At 34.2% G+C, this 12,751-nt stretch overlaps 1 protein-coding gene across 3 annotated transcripts in view; it reads right to left on the reverse strand.

The window, feature by feature from the left end:
- Positions 1–12,751, reverse strand: part of EML4 (EMAP like 4) — a 201,343-nt gene that overhangs the window by 67,121 nt on the left and 121,471 nt on the right. For 2 of the 3 annotated variants that reach the window (XM_049870524.1, XM_049870525.1), the window contains exons 3-6: positions 12,563–12,692; positions 9,774–9,947; positions 4,751–4,776; positions 4,514–4,546 (exon numbers count right to left, since the gene is read on the reverse strand). In XM_049870524.1, coding sequence (XP_049726481.1) covers positions 4,514–4,546; positions 4,751–4,776; positions 9,774–9,947; positions 12,563–12,692 — 363 coding nt within the window. The remainder of the gene's footprint in view (positions 1–4,513; positions 4,547–4,750; positions 4,777–9,773; positions 9,948–12,562; positions 12,693–12,751) is intronic. The other variant, XM_049870526.1, reaches the window with a different exon arrangement.

Here is a 12,751-nt window from a genome sequence, read left to right on the forward strand (position 1 = left end):
CCATATCAGAAATGTCCTCCCTTACCACCCTGTATAAAACAGCAATTCTCTACTTCACTTTTTTTTTTTTTGCAATATATATCACTTTCTGACATATTAAGTACTTATTATCTGTTCCTTCCAGATTAGAATATAAGTTCCACACAGCTCAGACATCCTTTAATTTACCTGTTGTATTAAGGGTAGGGGTGATAAAGTACATACTCAATAAATACATGTTAAATGAATGAATGTTTACAGTGTGCATCTGATAGAAAAAAAATTTTTTTTTATCTGATAAAGGACAGTAAAGAAACAAATCAGAACTGTAACAGCTGTTAGAATGACAAGATTCTTTTTCTTTCCCTAATTTTATAAATGAGTTTGTATTATTTGTTTTAATATTACTTGGACTGTTTGGCTACAGTACTGAGAGATTTTAAGCAGTATATATTTCAAAATGGCTTTTAAAGTATTTTTCATCTCAATTTTTTTTTTTTTTTTGGGTCAGAAAGGTAGTTAGGCAGCTAGTAAGAAGTAGTCAATTACTTCTCAATTTCCTAACATAGTACAATAACATCTTAATACACCTATACAGTTAAGATATCACTGCACGGATTTGGTAGTTAAGCAAGAATGGATCCAAGATTAGAGCAGCGAGGCAGCACTACAGGAGGAAGTAAGAGTGTGATTTGGTGACTGATGAGTTTGCTTTTCCTCAATTAAGCAGATTTTCCTCCCATAGGGATCTGAGTCATTCAGGTTCTCAGCAAGACGAGACAAGTGGTGACGTGCTAATTCTAATTCTAAACAGTAAGTCTGCTACGAGAGAAACATGATTTAAGATTATTCAAGCCTGAAAAACAACAGTAACGTGCCATAATTTGAGGACGTTTAGGCTGAGCTCTAGAAATAATGGGGATGCATGACATTCTTCCCCTTATGTTAAAAATGCAATACACTAGATAACTATTATATGGATGGGCTTATAGGCTGTACTGATTTTATTTATTACAAAATTTGTCAGACTGTTACCTATTTTCTCTAATTTTATAAAACATGCTTATATCCGCCCCCCAAGTTAGCTCAAAAACATCAATAGCCCCCAGATGGAGAATACTGCACTAAGACCAACTGCTGCATCTAACAATAAACACTCCTACAGGAAAACACATTCAAATGTTAACTTGATGTGCTAGGACTCTAGCTCTGCCCTTACGGGAACAAAACTCAGCAGAATTAGGGAGAAGAGGAATGAAAAAAGGTTTAGGCTTCAGGGATTTGGGTTAGACAAAGATCGGAGTGAGAAAGAGCCTTTCAAGTGATATAACACGTCCTCCTTCTCCCAGCTTCGCCTCAGAGATCGCCCTGCGTACAGCCCATTCCGCTTCCTGTTGCTTTTAACCACATTTTCCTCCTCTGCCTAAGTGATGAGCAGAAAATGCAGTCTCATAGCTCTTCTCCTGCTCTGCTCTGCCTTAATGACACAGGCCTCTTAAGTAACGTTTTTTCTGCTACCACTCACCTAAATGTACCAAATGTTAACAGCCTTCTTCCCAAGTCAAAGCAGATGCCTTGGTACAATTCAAAGTTGGCATTGTCAAAAGAGGGCTAAAGAAATTAATCATATTTTTAAAAAGGTTTCCAACATGACAGATATTTGGGATTAATACCTAAAATAAAAGAATACCTGAAATATGCTATGCAAAATGAATACCAAAGTGTTAAAATATATCTAAAATGAGTATCATCTCTATAACGGCCCTCTTTTCATCTCACTAAACACATCTGATTGCAGGGTTTTACTGCCAGCCCCATATACATTAATAACAAAAATCTATTTGGTACTACATGCCAGATACTAAGTTTAAGCGTTTTATTATTGTCTTGGAAACCCTGGTGGCATAGTGGTTAAGTGCTACAGCTGCTAACCCAAGGGTCGGCAGTTCAAATCCACCAGGCGCTCCTTGGAAACTCTATGGGGACAGTTCTACTCTGTCCTACAGGGTCGCTATGAGTCGGAATCGACTTGACAGCACTGGGTTTGGTTTTTTTGGTTTATTATTGCGCCAATTATAAATAAGAAAGCAAACACTTAGGGAGGTGAAGAAACCTGCTCAAGGTCACACAGCTAAGCAAATCATGGAACCAATCTCTGAACACCAAAATCCATGAGTTTACACATCTATATAATTTGCCTGCTACGCCATGAGTTTACACATCTATACGATTTGCCTGCTACGCAATTCTACAGAAAACACAGGTGTGACCTGCCCCAAAAAACAAATCCCTATTCTTTTCCACACACCTACTCCTCCTCAAAAGTTCTCTATTTCAGTAGATGCCACTTACCTAATTGCTCAAGCCCGTCATCCTAGATTCTTTTGTTTACATCCAACAACATCTAACCAACCAAGTCCAGATTCTATCTCCTAAATCACCTAGAATCCATCCACTTCTTCCTACAGGCCTTGCCACAATCTCAATTAGGTCAGAACTACAGAAAAGACTGAAGCACAAGAGGTCTCCTTTGCAAAAATGCTCTATGATTAAAGCCTATTCTTCAGAGAGGATATAGCTGCTTGAAGAGGCAAAGCAGTAGACTCAGATCGCACAACTAAGGCTTAATCCAAGCAACGTTACCTGTTATCAAATTTCAACATCTGAGATAATCTCTTCGAGTTAAAATTCTTGTAATAGAATTTAACTTATTTTTCTATATCCTTTTCAGCTTTCCATTCCACCTTTCTTCCCAGACACTGGCCAAAAACCTTTTAGTGATGCTTCAGTAGCAATTCTCCTCCTTTTAAACACACTTTCCTACTTCTTTACCTGAATGGCTTTGAAAACTGTGTCACCAACACCAGCTGCTTTTATATACCAATCCTAAATACCTTTTTCCTTTTAAAGAAATTACTACAATAGGAAAGAGGCAGACAGCCCTTTTTTATTCACTCTATGAGGACTTTATAAATATTTGGGCTCTTTAGAAAAATATCTAATAATAATGTCTTTTTATAGTTAGTGTTTTCTATTTTTAAGGTTTTTTCATATATACTAGTTCATCCTTCAGCAGCTATGTTAAGTCAGCTTTCTAGTTTTTATTCTCAGATTAGAAAACCACTCAGAGATACTGTTACTTCGCCAGGACCAAATACTGAACACAGTGATTCCTCACTCATTGCTCTTTTCACTATACATCAATGCCTCTATTAAAAAAAAAAAAAAGTTTTGATACATAATGCAAATGAGAATTATCCTAGTGAATAAAATTTCGTTCCTTCCTTAAACTGCCTCAACCATTACTTATCTATACTTATTACATATAAAGGAGGGAGAAGGCAAGGCCCAACTAAAGAATTCTAGTAAAATTCAATTTATTATTTAGAATTTCTATGTAAGAAAAGCTCAAAGAAGATTACATCTTCTCCTCATTTATCAACTGTCTTGTTATCCAACATTCTGTATTTATGACAACAGTGAAAAATCTACTATTTGACTATTTTGCACATTAATGATGTACATCTGGCAGTAATGAATGGCAAGGTGGGGCAAGAGTACCACTAGCTTTGGTGGTTGAAGTTATGGGCCATGATTCTCAGTGGTTTGGCAGTCATGTAATGATGACATTTGGCAGTTATGCAATGATGTAGTCATCCACCATTTTCACATAAGAACGATTTCACAAACAACCCTGTCTTTGGAACCTAACCACATTGATAACTGAGGAGAGGGTATACAAATAAACAGTTCTTTTCTTATTAGAACCAAAGTCAAAATCCACAGAAATTCAGATTAAGTCTCTAATAAATATTTTAACCACATCGTAAGTGGGTAATATAAAAGCCAGAAAATAAAGATAACCATCATACATAGAAATGAGCAGCAAAAAGCATGCACAGAAAAAACATGCTTTCATTTAGACTAAAAAAAAAAAAAAAAAATTAGACTAGCATGCTTCAAATTAAATTTGCAGGCAATCTAAGGAGAATGTAAAACTGATATATAAAACTTACCTACTTTGTAATTAAATACACATTTATAAAAAGTCTGCTCTCTGTTTTTGGTCAGAACAAGCCAACAACAGCAAGTAGCCAGAAATTACCATTAATATAAAAGGAAAATTTAAGAGGAAATGATTTGCTAGACTCAATATATTTTCAGTCCTAGCTTCAAGAAATGAGTGATTATTTGCAATGAAGTTGGCAAGACAGGAAATTGAGTTAAAATTTATCAATCTTTTAAATGGCTTTTCTAAGTAAAACTTTTTTTTTTTTTTAAAGGGGAAAAATCCCTTTAGTATTCTATACCTCTTTGTAATGGTGTATTTATTTCTACTATTCACCTTGAATCTTCAGATTTTACAGTAATAAAATAGATTACTTTTTAAGGTAGTCAAATTCATTAGTTCAAATTACCAGGTCATTTCCTTTTATTAAGAGGGAAGTCAGGTAGTATAAATAATGAAAAGCCAAATAAGAGATCCAGGAAGAAATTAACTTAGAAGGCAACCAACTGCGTAGCTTATTCTTACCTTGGCTGTTTTTTTCGCGGGTTGACATTTTTGCTGGTTGAGACAAAAATGACATATCTTACAATAAAAACTGGGCATTTTCTTAAGTAACTATAGTAACACATATCTCCTTGATTACTATGAGCTAATAAAGTACACTCAATTAAAATAAGTCAACATTCTTATCAATTACCAGTAAGAATTAAACTGATGTAGAAAAGCAAGATAAGTATTTTTTTAAAAGGATTTGTAATTTACCTTGGTTGATGATGACATCTTTATGCCTAAAAAAGGAATTCAAAGAACACATTTATTTTATAATTTTATTTGGCTGACCATTAAAATCATCTGAAGAAATTATAAAAGCTTCAGTGCATAAGCTACCTAACCCCAGACAATCTCTAAAAGTAAAATCAAGGCATCAGTACTTTTTAAAGTCTCTCATTGGTCTCAACTACTAATATACTGTATTAAACAATACTGAAGATTCCACAAGATCACCTAAGTAGTGAAAGTATAGAAAAAAATTATGAATAGCGCTCAAGTCTCATGGGATTACTGAGATTTACTATTTGAGTAAGAGAGCATTAATAGGAAGATACAGCTTTTCTTAGAAGACTTAGAAGAAAAAAATAGATAGAAAAAAGATACAAATTATAATACAGATTTTTTTTTAAAGAGATCCAAACCAGGCATACAATTGTACATGCAAAAATAGTCACAGAATTATTAATTTTGAGGAAGTATAATACTTACTTGTCTGCATTTTTGTAACTTTGATATTTTAAAAAATTACTGTGGTAGAATATATATAACATAAAATTAGCTATTTTAACCATTTTTAAATGTATACTTTAGTGGTATTAATTACATTCACTTTGTTGTGTAATCATCTATACTATTTCTAAAACTTTTTCATCACCCCAATAGAAACTCCATACCCTAATATTAAGTAATAAGTCTTCATTTCGTTTTACCCTAACCCCTGGTAACTTCCAAACTACTATGTCTCTACGAATTTGCCTATTTTAGATATCTCATAGAAGTGAAATCACAACATTTGTGCTTTTGTGAATGGCTTAGTTAGCATAATGTTTTCAAGACTGATCCATGCTGTAGCACATACTAGAACTTCATTACTTTTTATGACTTAAAAATATTCCATTTATGTGTATATAACATATTTGGTTTATCTACTCATCTGCTGATGGACACTTAGGTTGTTTCCACTTTTTGCTTATTGTCAATAATCATGTAGAACACTGGTCTACAAGTATTTGTTTCAGTCTCTGTTTTCAATTCTTTGAGTATATAACTAGCAGAGGAATTGCTGGGTCATATGGAAATTCCAGGTTTAAGTTCTTGAGAAACCAACAAACTGTTTTCCACAGTGGCTGTCCCATTTTATACTGCCACCAGTAATGCACGACAGTATACTGTCATTTTCTGCTTTGTTTTGTTTTTTGGTAAGAGTCATCCTAGTGGGTGTGAAGTGGCATATCACTGTGGTTTTGATTTGCCTTTCCCTAGTTACTACTGATGTTGAGCATCTTAGCATGTGTTTATTGGCCATTTATACATTTTCTTTGGAGAAATGCTTATTTAAGTCCTTTGCCCATTTTTTAATTGGGTTATTTTTCTTTTTTGTTGTTGAGCTGTAGGAGTTCTTTACGTATTCTGGATATTAAATCCTTATTAGGTATATGATTTGCAAATACTTTCTCTCATTCTGTGGATTGTCTTTTCACTTTCTTGATAATGTCCTTTGATCCACAAAAGTTTTAATATTGATGAAGTCCAATTTATCTATTTTTTCTTTTGTTGTTTGTGCTTTTGGTGTCATATCCAAGAACCCACTGCCAAATTCAAAGTCATTAAGATTTACTCCTGTTTTCTTCTAGGAGTTTTAGCTCTTTTGGTCCTTGGTCCATTTTGAGCTAATTTTTGCATATGGTGTGAGGTAGGCGTCAAACTTCATTCTTTTACATGTGGAAATTCAGTTATCCCACCACCATTTATTAAAGACACTATTGTTTCTCCATTCAGTGGTCTTGACACCCTTGTAGAAAAATCAACTGGCCACAGATGTATGGGTTTATTTCTGGACCCTCAATTCTATTCCATTAGTCTATCTGTCTATCCTTTATGCCAGTACCACACTGCTTTGATTACTGTAGCTTTGTAGTAAGTTTTGAATCAGGAAGTATGAATTGTCCAACTTTGTTCTTTTTTAAGACTGCTTTTGCTAATCTGGGTCTGGCTATTGAGGATTGAGGATACTGAGAACTAGCTTTTCCGTTTCTGCACAAAAAGCTGTTAGAATTTTGATAGGGGCTGCGCTGCATCTGTGTATCATTTTGGGTAGTACTGACATCTGAAGTCATCTTGACATACTAAATTTTCCAAATCATGAACACAGATGTCTTTCCATTAATTTAGATCTTCTTTAATTTCTTGCAGCAATGTTTTGTAGTTTTCAGTGTACACATTTTTCACCTCCTTGATTAAATTTATTTTAGGTATTTTAATTTTTATATGCTATAAATAGAATTGTTTTCTTAATTTCCTATTCTTACTGTTCTTCGCTGATATATAGAAACAACTGATTTTTGTGTTCAGATATTCATTTTGATGTTGAAGCTGCCCTCAATAATTTATTATGACTATCATCTGAATTGTCCCATGAATTACAGGACTTTTTAGCTGGTGGCTTTGTTTTATGCTAGAAGAAACACTAATTTCTTAAGAGAATAACAATGACATGTAATTGACAGTATAAATATAACACGAAAGCAGCACTTAACATTTCCTTAAAGCTAATTTATAAAAGAGAAGAAAAAATTAGTTGAGAGGTTCTGCCTGGATGAGCAAAGGCATTTAACAAGGCAATTACCAAGCTGTTTTATAATTTTCACTACTATTAAAAAAAAAATTCACTAGGGCAAATATTACTTGATATAATATCTATACTTTCTATTGTTGTTAAAGAAAAATCTCTCATTGCTTAATCTCTGGTGTATGGTGTAATCTCTGGGTATTAATATTTCTCATAATGTGCAGTTACAAAAAACCTGCACCTTTTTCATAGTCACTGAATTATTAGGCCTCCACTTTTATTTTTTATGTACTCATATAATCAAACTATGTACGGTATGAATGACAATTTCTAAACAAATTGTGAGATTAAAAGTAAAACTTTTATCTGTATCATTAGATACAATTTTACCCATGATTAGAAGTAAACAGGAAACCCTGGCAGCACAGTGGTTAAGTGCTACGGCTGCTAACCAAAAGGTCAGCAGTTTGAATCTGCCAGGCACTCCTTAGAAACTCTATGGGGGTAGTTCTACTCTGCCCTATAGGGTTCCCATGAGTTGGAATCGACTCAATGGTAGAGGGTTTGGTTTTTTTTTTTTTTTTTAGTTTAGAAGTAAACAAGATCTAATACAAGACTGTGATATCAAAACTGATTCCTTACATTTATAACTGAAAATTTTAAATTAATAAATGATTTTTTGGCTGCATTGCTAACTACCCTATAACTCATCCACTCTTTAATACTTCATGCAACAGTAAATTCAGTGAGCAATTTAGAATGGCAAGCACATTTCCAGGAGCCCTTAGAAGCTTAAAAAAAAAAAAGATTCTGGAACTAAGAAGATATCAAGTCAAATCAGAGCCTTGAAGAGGCAGTTATAAAAAGCCATTTTTATCTGCACAAAATGCAAAGCCGCATAACGTTAATAAGCTATATTCACGAAAAACTCCACGAGACCAGGCAGAAGAATTACAAACCATTTAGATAGTGTAAGAATCTGTGTTAGACACACAGACAAAGAAGCATTTTGTAAATGTTAAACATGCATCAATCAAGTGAAGGGTGTTTTGTTTTCCAAATCTCCGTTAGAGAAGGGGCAAAATATTAAACTGACCAAATAAAAATGTTTTATAAATCTTTTAGGAATGATTGTCATTTATTTTACTAAAATCCTAACCAGTTCTGGAATGGTTTAATATTTTCCTAAGATTTCCAAAGTATGATGATAAAATATATTTATATCTGATCATAAAGCTTTAATCAGTATTTCCAAAACAGTCCAATTTCGTAAAATTGGTGTAAATATTTGATCACAAGGCAGCTGTCAGCATTTCTGACAGTTAACTTAGCTAGGCTACGACACTTAGTGATTTGGCCAGATAGTGGGCTGGCTGCCCTTCCATAATGTAATGTAATGCAGTGTAATCACTGTCCATGATGTGAACTGATGTGATCAACCAATCTGCTGAAAGAGGCGCTTCCTATGGCCATGGTCTGCCTCCAGGATATAAATGGATATTCTGGCAGAGCTCACTCTCTCAACCTTGCACTTTTCCTGTCTCCTGACCTCCAGATTTTGGGACATAAGCCTGCAGAAGTCTCCAGCTTGTTGCCTAACCTGCAGATTTTGGATCTGCCAGCCCCAGAAATCCCGTGAGCCAGCAGAGGTCTCCAGCCTGCTGCCTGACCTACGGATTTGGGATTTGCCAGCCCCCCGTTTCCTGAAAGTAAATCTATCTCTCTCTCATGTCTCACTGGTTTTGCTCCTCTAGAGAACCCAACTAAGAGAGCACTGAACTCCCAGCATGCAGGTTCAGATGCCCAATTTAGGACCACACACATAGAATGTTTCTCCCTTCTCCCCTTCTCGTAACTTGAAAATATTAATTATTACAGACACAGAGAGAAGCCCTCAAGCAAGCCTTTAGCATAGAAAAGATCAGATGAAATAGATTCATTTCTCTACTCAAGCAAGAACTTATTCTCCCAAAACCCAAAATTGAAATTGAGATGCAGCCACAATGAAGAGCCATCTGTTGAGAAGAGCCCTTGCGAGTCGAAGGTTGTAATGATGCCAAAACATGGTGAGGATAATTACATACGGCAGTTTTGTATCCATGGCTATAAATTTAGTCATGGTTATAAAAAAATTTAAAAAGTATTCTATAATTTTATTATGAAAATGTTCTGTTGTGGTTTTAGCGGAAGTTATTTTTGCCTGTCTTTCATCAGATTAAGTTTATAACTTAGTTTATTTTTTAAGGTCATAACTGAGAAATTTTGAATATGATCTTCACTTCCAAATGTGCTAAAATACAGATTATAGCAACAAAGATGAAGGGGGAAAAAAAAAGCCACCAGGCTTTTCTCTCAGAATTCATGGATAGTTAACTTTTTCCCACGTCACAGAATTTAGGTATCATTACAACATTCTCTAGCTCTGAACTCAGGAACAGTTAAAACCTTTTGGTGGGAGTAGAATTCTTGCTTTCTTGAGTTTGTCTGTGTATTTGGAGAGGCTGTGAAGAGGGCTGGGGAGAAGGTGATGCTCGAATTTGTGGACTTTGATCATTAGAATGAGATTCCTCTTTTTTTTCTCTCTGTCCTTGTGGTTTTTCTTTCTTTTTTTCTGTACCGCTGTAAAATAAAGTATAACATGGAACAACACATATTTAAACAAGTAAAAAACAGAAATCAAATGATGGAAAAATTATATAATTCAAAGCTCTAAGTCATATAGCTAAAACAATTCACGCTGCTTTCGTTCAATAACGAAAATAAATTTCTTTGAAAATTCTGGAAGCTGTTAAAATCTTCCATGAAGAAGTTATAAGAATTCTTAAGCAATACAGCTTATGAAGACTACCCCTTTAGACTGAAATGGCCTGTAATGAATTTTGCCATCTTAGCAGATTTTGGGGAACAAGAGCGTTCTTTACTGACCTCAACTTACCCAAACCAGAAGGCAGCTTCCATGTCCTCTGTAAAGCATACTGACTAACACCCAAGGCCCACTACATGCTCATGTTTAGTGGGTTATTCTCTAACTAAATCTCCTATTTCCCCTGTATACTTCTGTTTCCGCAAGTTGGCTTTTAAAGTTACCAAGAGTCAGCTGTCTTTGCTGTTTATGCCAGTTGTACTTATTTTAATTATGTAAGTTACTTAAGTAAAAAGGAAATGGACAAAATATATATAAAAAAGAGAACTGTAATTGCTATGAAAACTAAGTTGAACGTTCTGGAAAGACTCCATAAAAATGAGTTGCTAAAAAAACTGCTGTCAAATTTGGGTTAAGTGAGACAATTACAAAAAGTTGAGAGAAAATACCATACAAAAAGAATCCTAATGCATATTTTTTGCAAGTTTTAAATTTCTTAATCTGCTTTAAAAAATGAAACTAAAAGTTATTTTTAAATGATTTGTAGGTGTATTTGATATAAGGTATTCAAGAAGGAATCTGATCAGAGACTCAATTCTAGAAAAAACGGGGTGGGAAGCTTGGCCTTTCATTTAAAAAAAAAAAAGACAAATGAATATATTTCAAATTAAAAAAATTAAGATATTTATGTATCAATGTTTATGATCCCGTACTTTGACACCTGATAAACTAACTGCCATTCCCAATCATACTGGATAAGAGTGCTTCCCCTGCACACTCTTGACAATATTACAATGCAGATGGAATCAAGACTTGAATTCCAATGTTGGAAAGGTAGAAAAGTATCAATTGTTTATACGTCTTAATTCAGAGACCATTTTACAATTTGACTATGAAATGCATAATCTATGAGGAAGTATGTTCAAGAACATTTTTAACAAATATACACGGTGTATACTATTTACCTATTTCATTGTAAAGGTTAAAAATGTTTTAATACAATTTTGACTGTGACATTTCTTCATTTGATTTGGTACTGACACCTTCTGACTTCAGACTGGCCCTTGATTATTTCATGTTCAATTTTATTAAAAGCACATGCTAAGAAATACAATTCTAACTTCAAAATATCAGATTAACCTTGAAATAAAAGAAACTTAGAAGTTACTTTTTTCTTGTTGGTGTTCCAACTATCCTGAATGCATAGGCCACTAGTTTTACATGGGCCCAGTACAACCTAAAGAGATTTTCCTCTTGGATTATTTAAAAGCAGAAAACAGAACTCCTGCATCATAAGGTAACAAACTTGGATTTTTGCTAGTTTTAGGTTGCGCATAATACTGATCACTATACCCAACTCTAGCTATGTAAGAAAACGGGCTGAATCTGAACCATTAATGGGCAGAACATGAAAGTTTATTTAAAAAAAACTCATGACAATGACTTCAAAGACTGAATTCTGGAAAGGATTTTTAAAATACCTAAAGACCTTATTGTTTCTTCACCGTTTCTGTAGCCAACTGTTTTGTTAAACATTTCAATCCATAGTCACTGGCACTAGTTTACAGAGGAAACCATTTTCCATCTGTACTTTGTTAAATATTATTCTTAAGGTTTTTCCTCACTCTTTGAAGAAAACAATTTTAAGATTATATAGTTGATTTCCTACAGCCTCTCCAAACTCTATGTGGAATAATCTGCTAGGAATTACACAAAAGGGGAAAATCCTATGAACAATTTTAATGGAACAACAGACCAAATTAATTAGTTCATGAAAAGAACATATGGAATCCAAATCTGTAATCTACTGAAACGTTTATATCTCAGTATTTCCACTGCCTCCCTGCCCACCATCTCCAAAGACAAACACACACATAACACAGTACTATAATATTTTGAGTTTAGCTTTGATTTTATAAGTCATGGCCAAAGAATAAAAAACGTATAATAACATTTAGCCTCTCACTAATGTAGATACATATGGATGATTCTATTTTCCTTTGTAAAATGCTACATCAAATATATCACTTGGAATGGAAAATTCATTTATATAATTTCACTAAATGTAAGGAGGCGTATCTCATCAATTAATGCTTGTTAAAAAGAAAGCAAAACAAAACCAAGAAAGGAAATCACTTTCCTTCTTTTAGTCAGAAACACAAGCTTCCTCACACCGTCTGGTAAGAGTACGATGAGCACAAATTGAAAGAGTATAGGTTGGATATCTCTACATTTAGAGTTAAAAAATTCAAAGGACAGACTCACTCAGTTTCCATACAGCTCTATTTCATACTCTTTTCAAAAGCAGGCTGCCTTATCAACTCATAGAATTTTGCACTGTTAGCTTTTTCTACCCCTTGCACATAGGTACCTTTTAGCAGCAGATGAAAAAGTTTCTTTTCTTGCAATTGAGACAGAGCTGGTGTGACTTGGTTTTCTGTTTCCACCACTGCCATTGGTTATACAGGACACAGAAATAGCTTCTCGAAGGCTTGGCTGACCTAAAGATGGTTAAGAAAAAAAAAATTCTATCAAACTTCAAAATCCTCCTCAAAGACTG

Source organism: Elephas maximus, chromosome 26, assembly GCF_024166365.1.
Source record: "Elephas maximus indicus isolate mEleMax1 chromosome 26, mEleMax1 primary haplotype, whole genome shotgun sequence".
Taxonomy (NCBI): Eukaryota; Metazoa; Chordata; class Mammalia; order Proboscidea; family Elephantidae; genus Elephas; species Elephas maximus.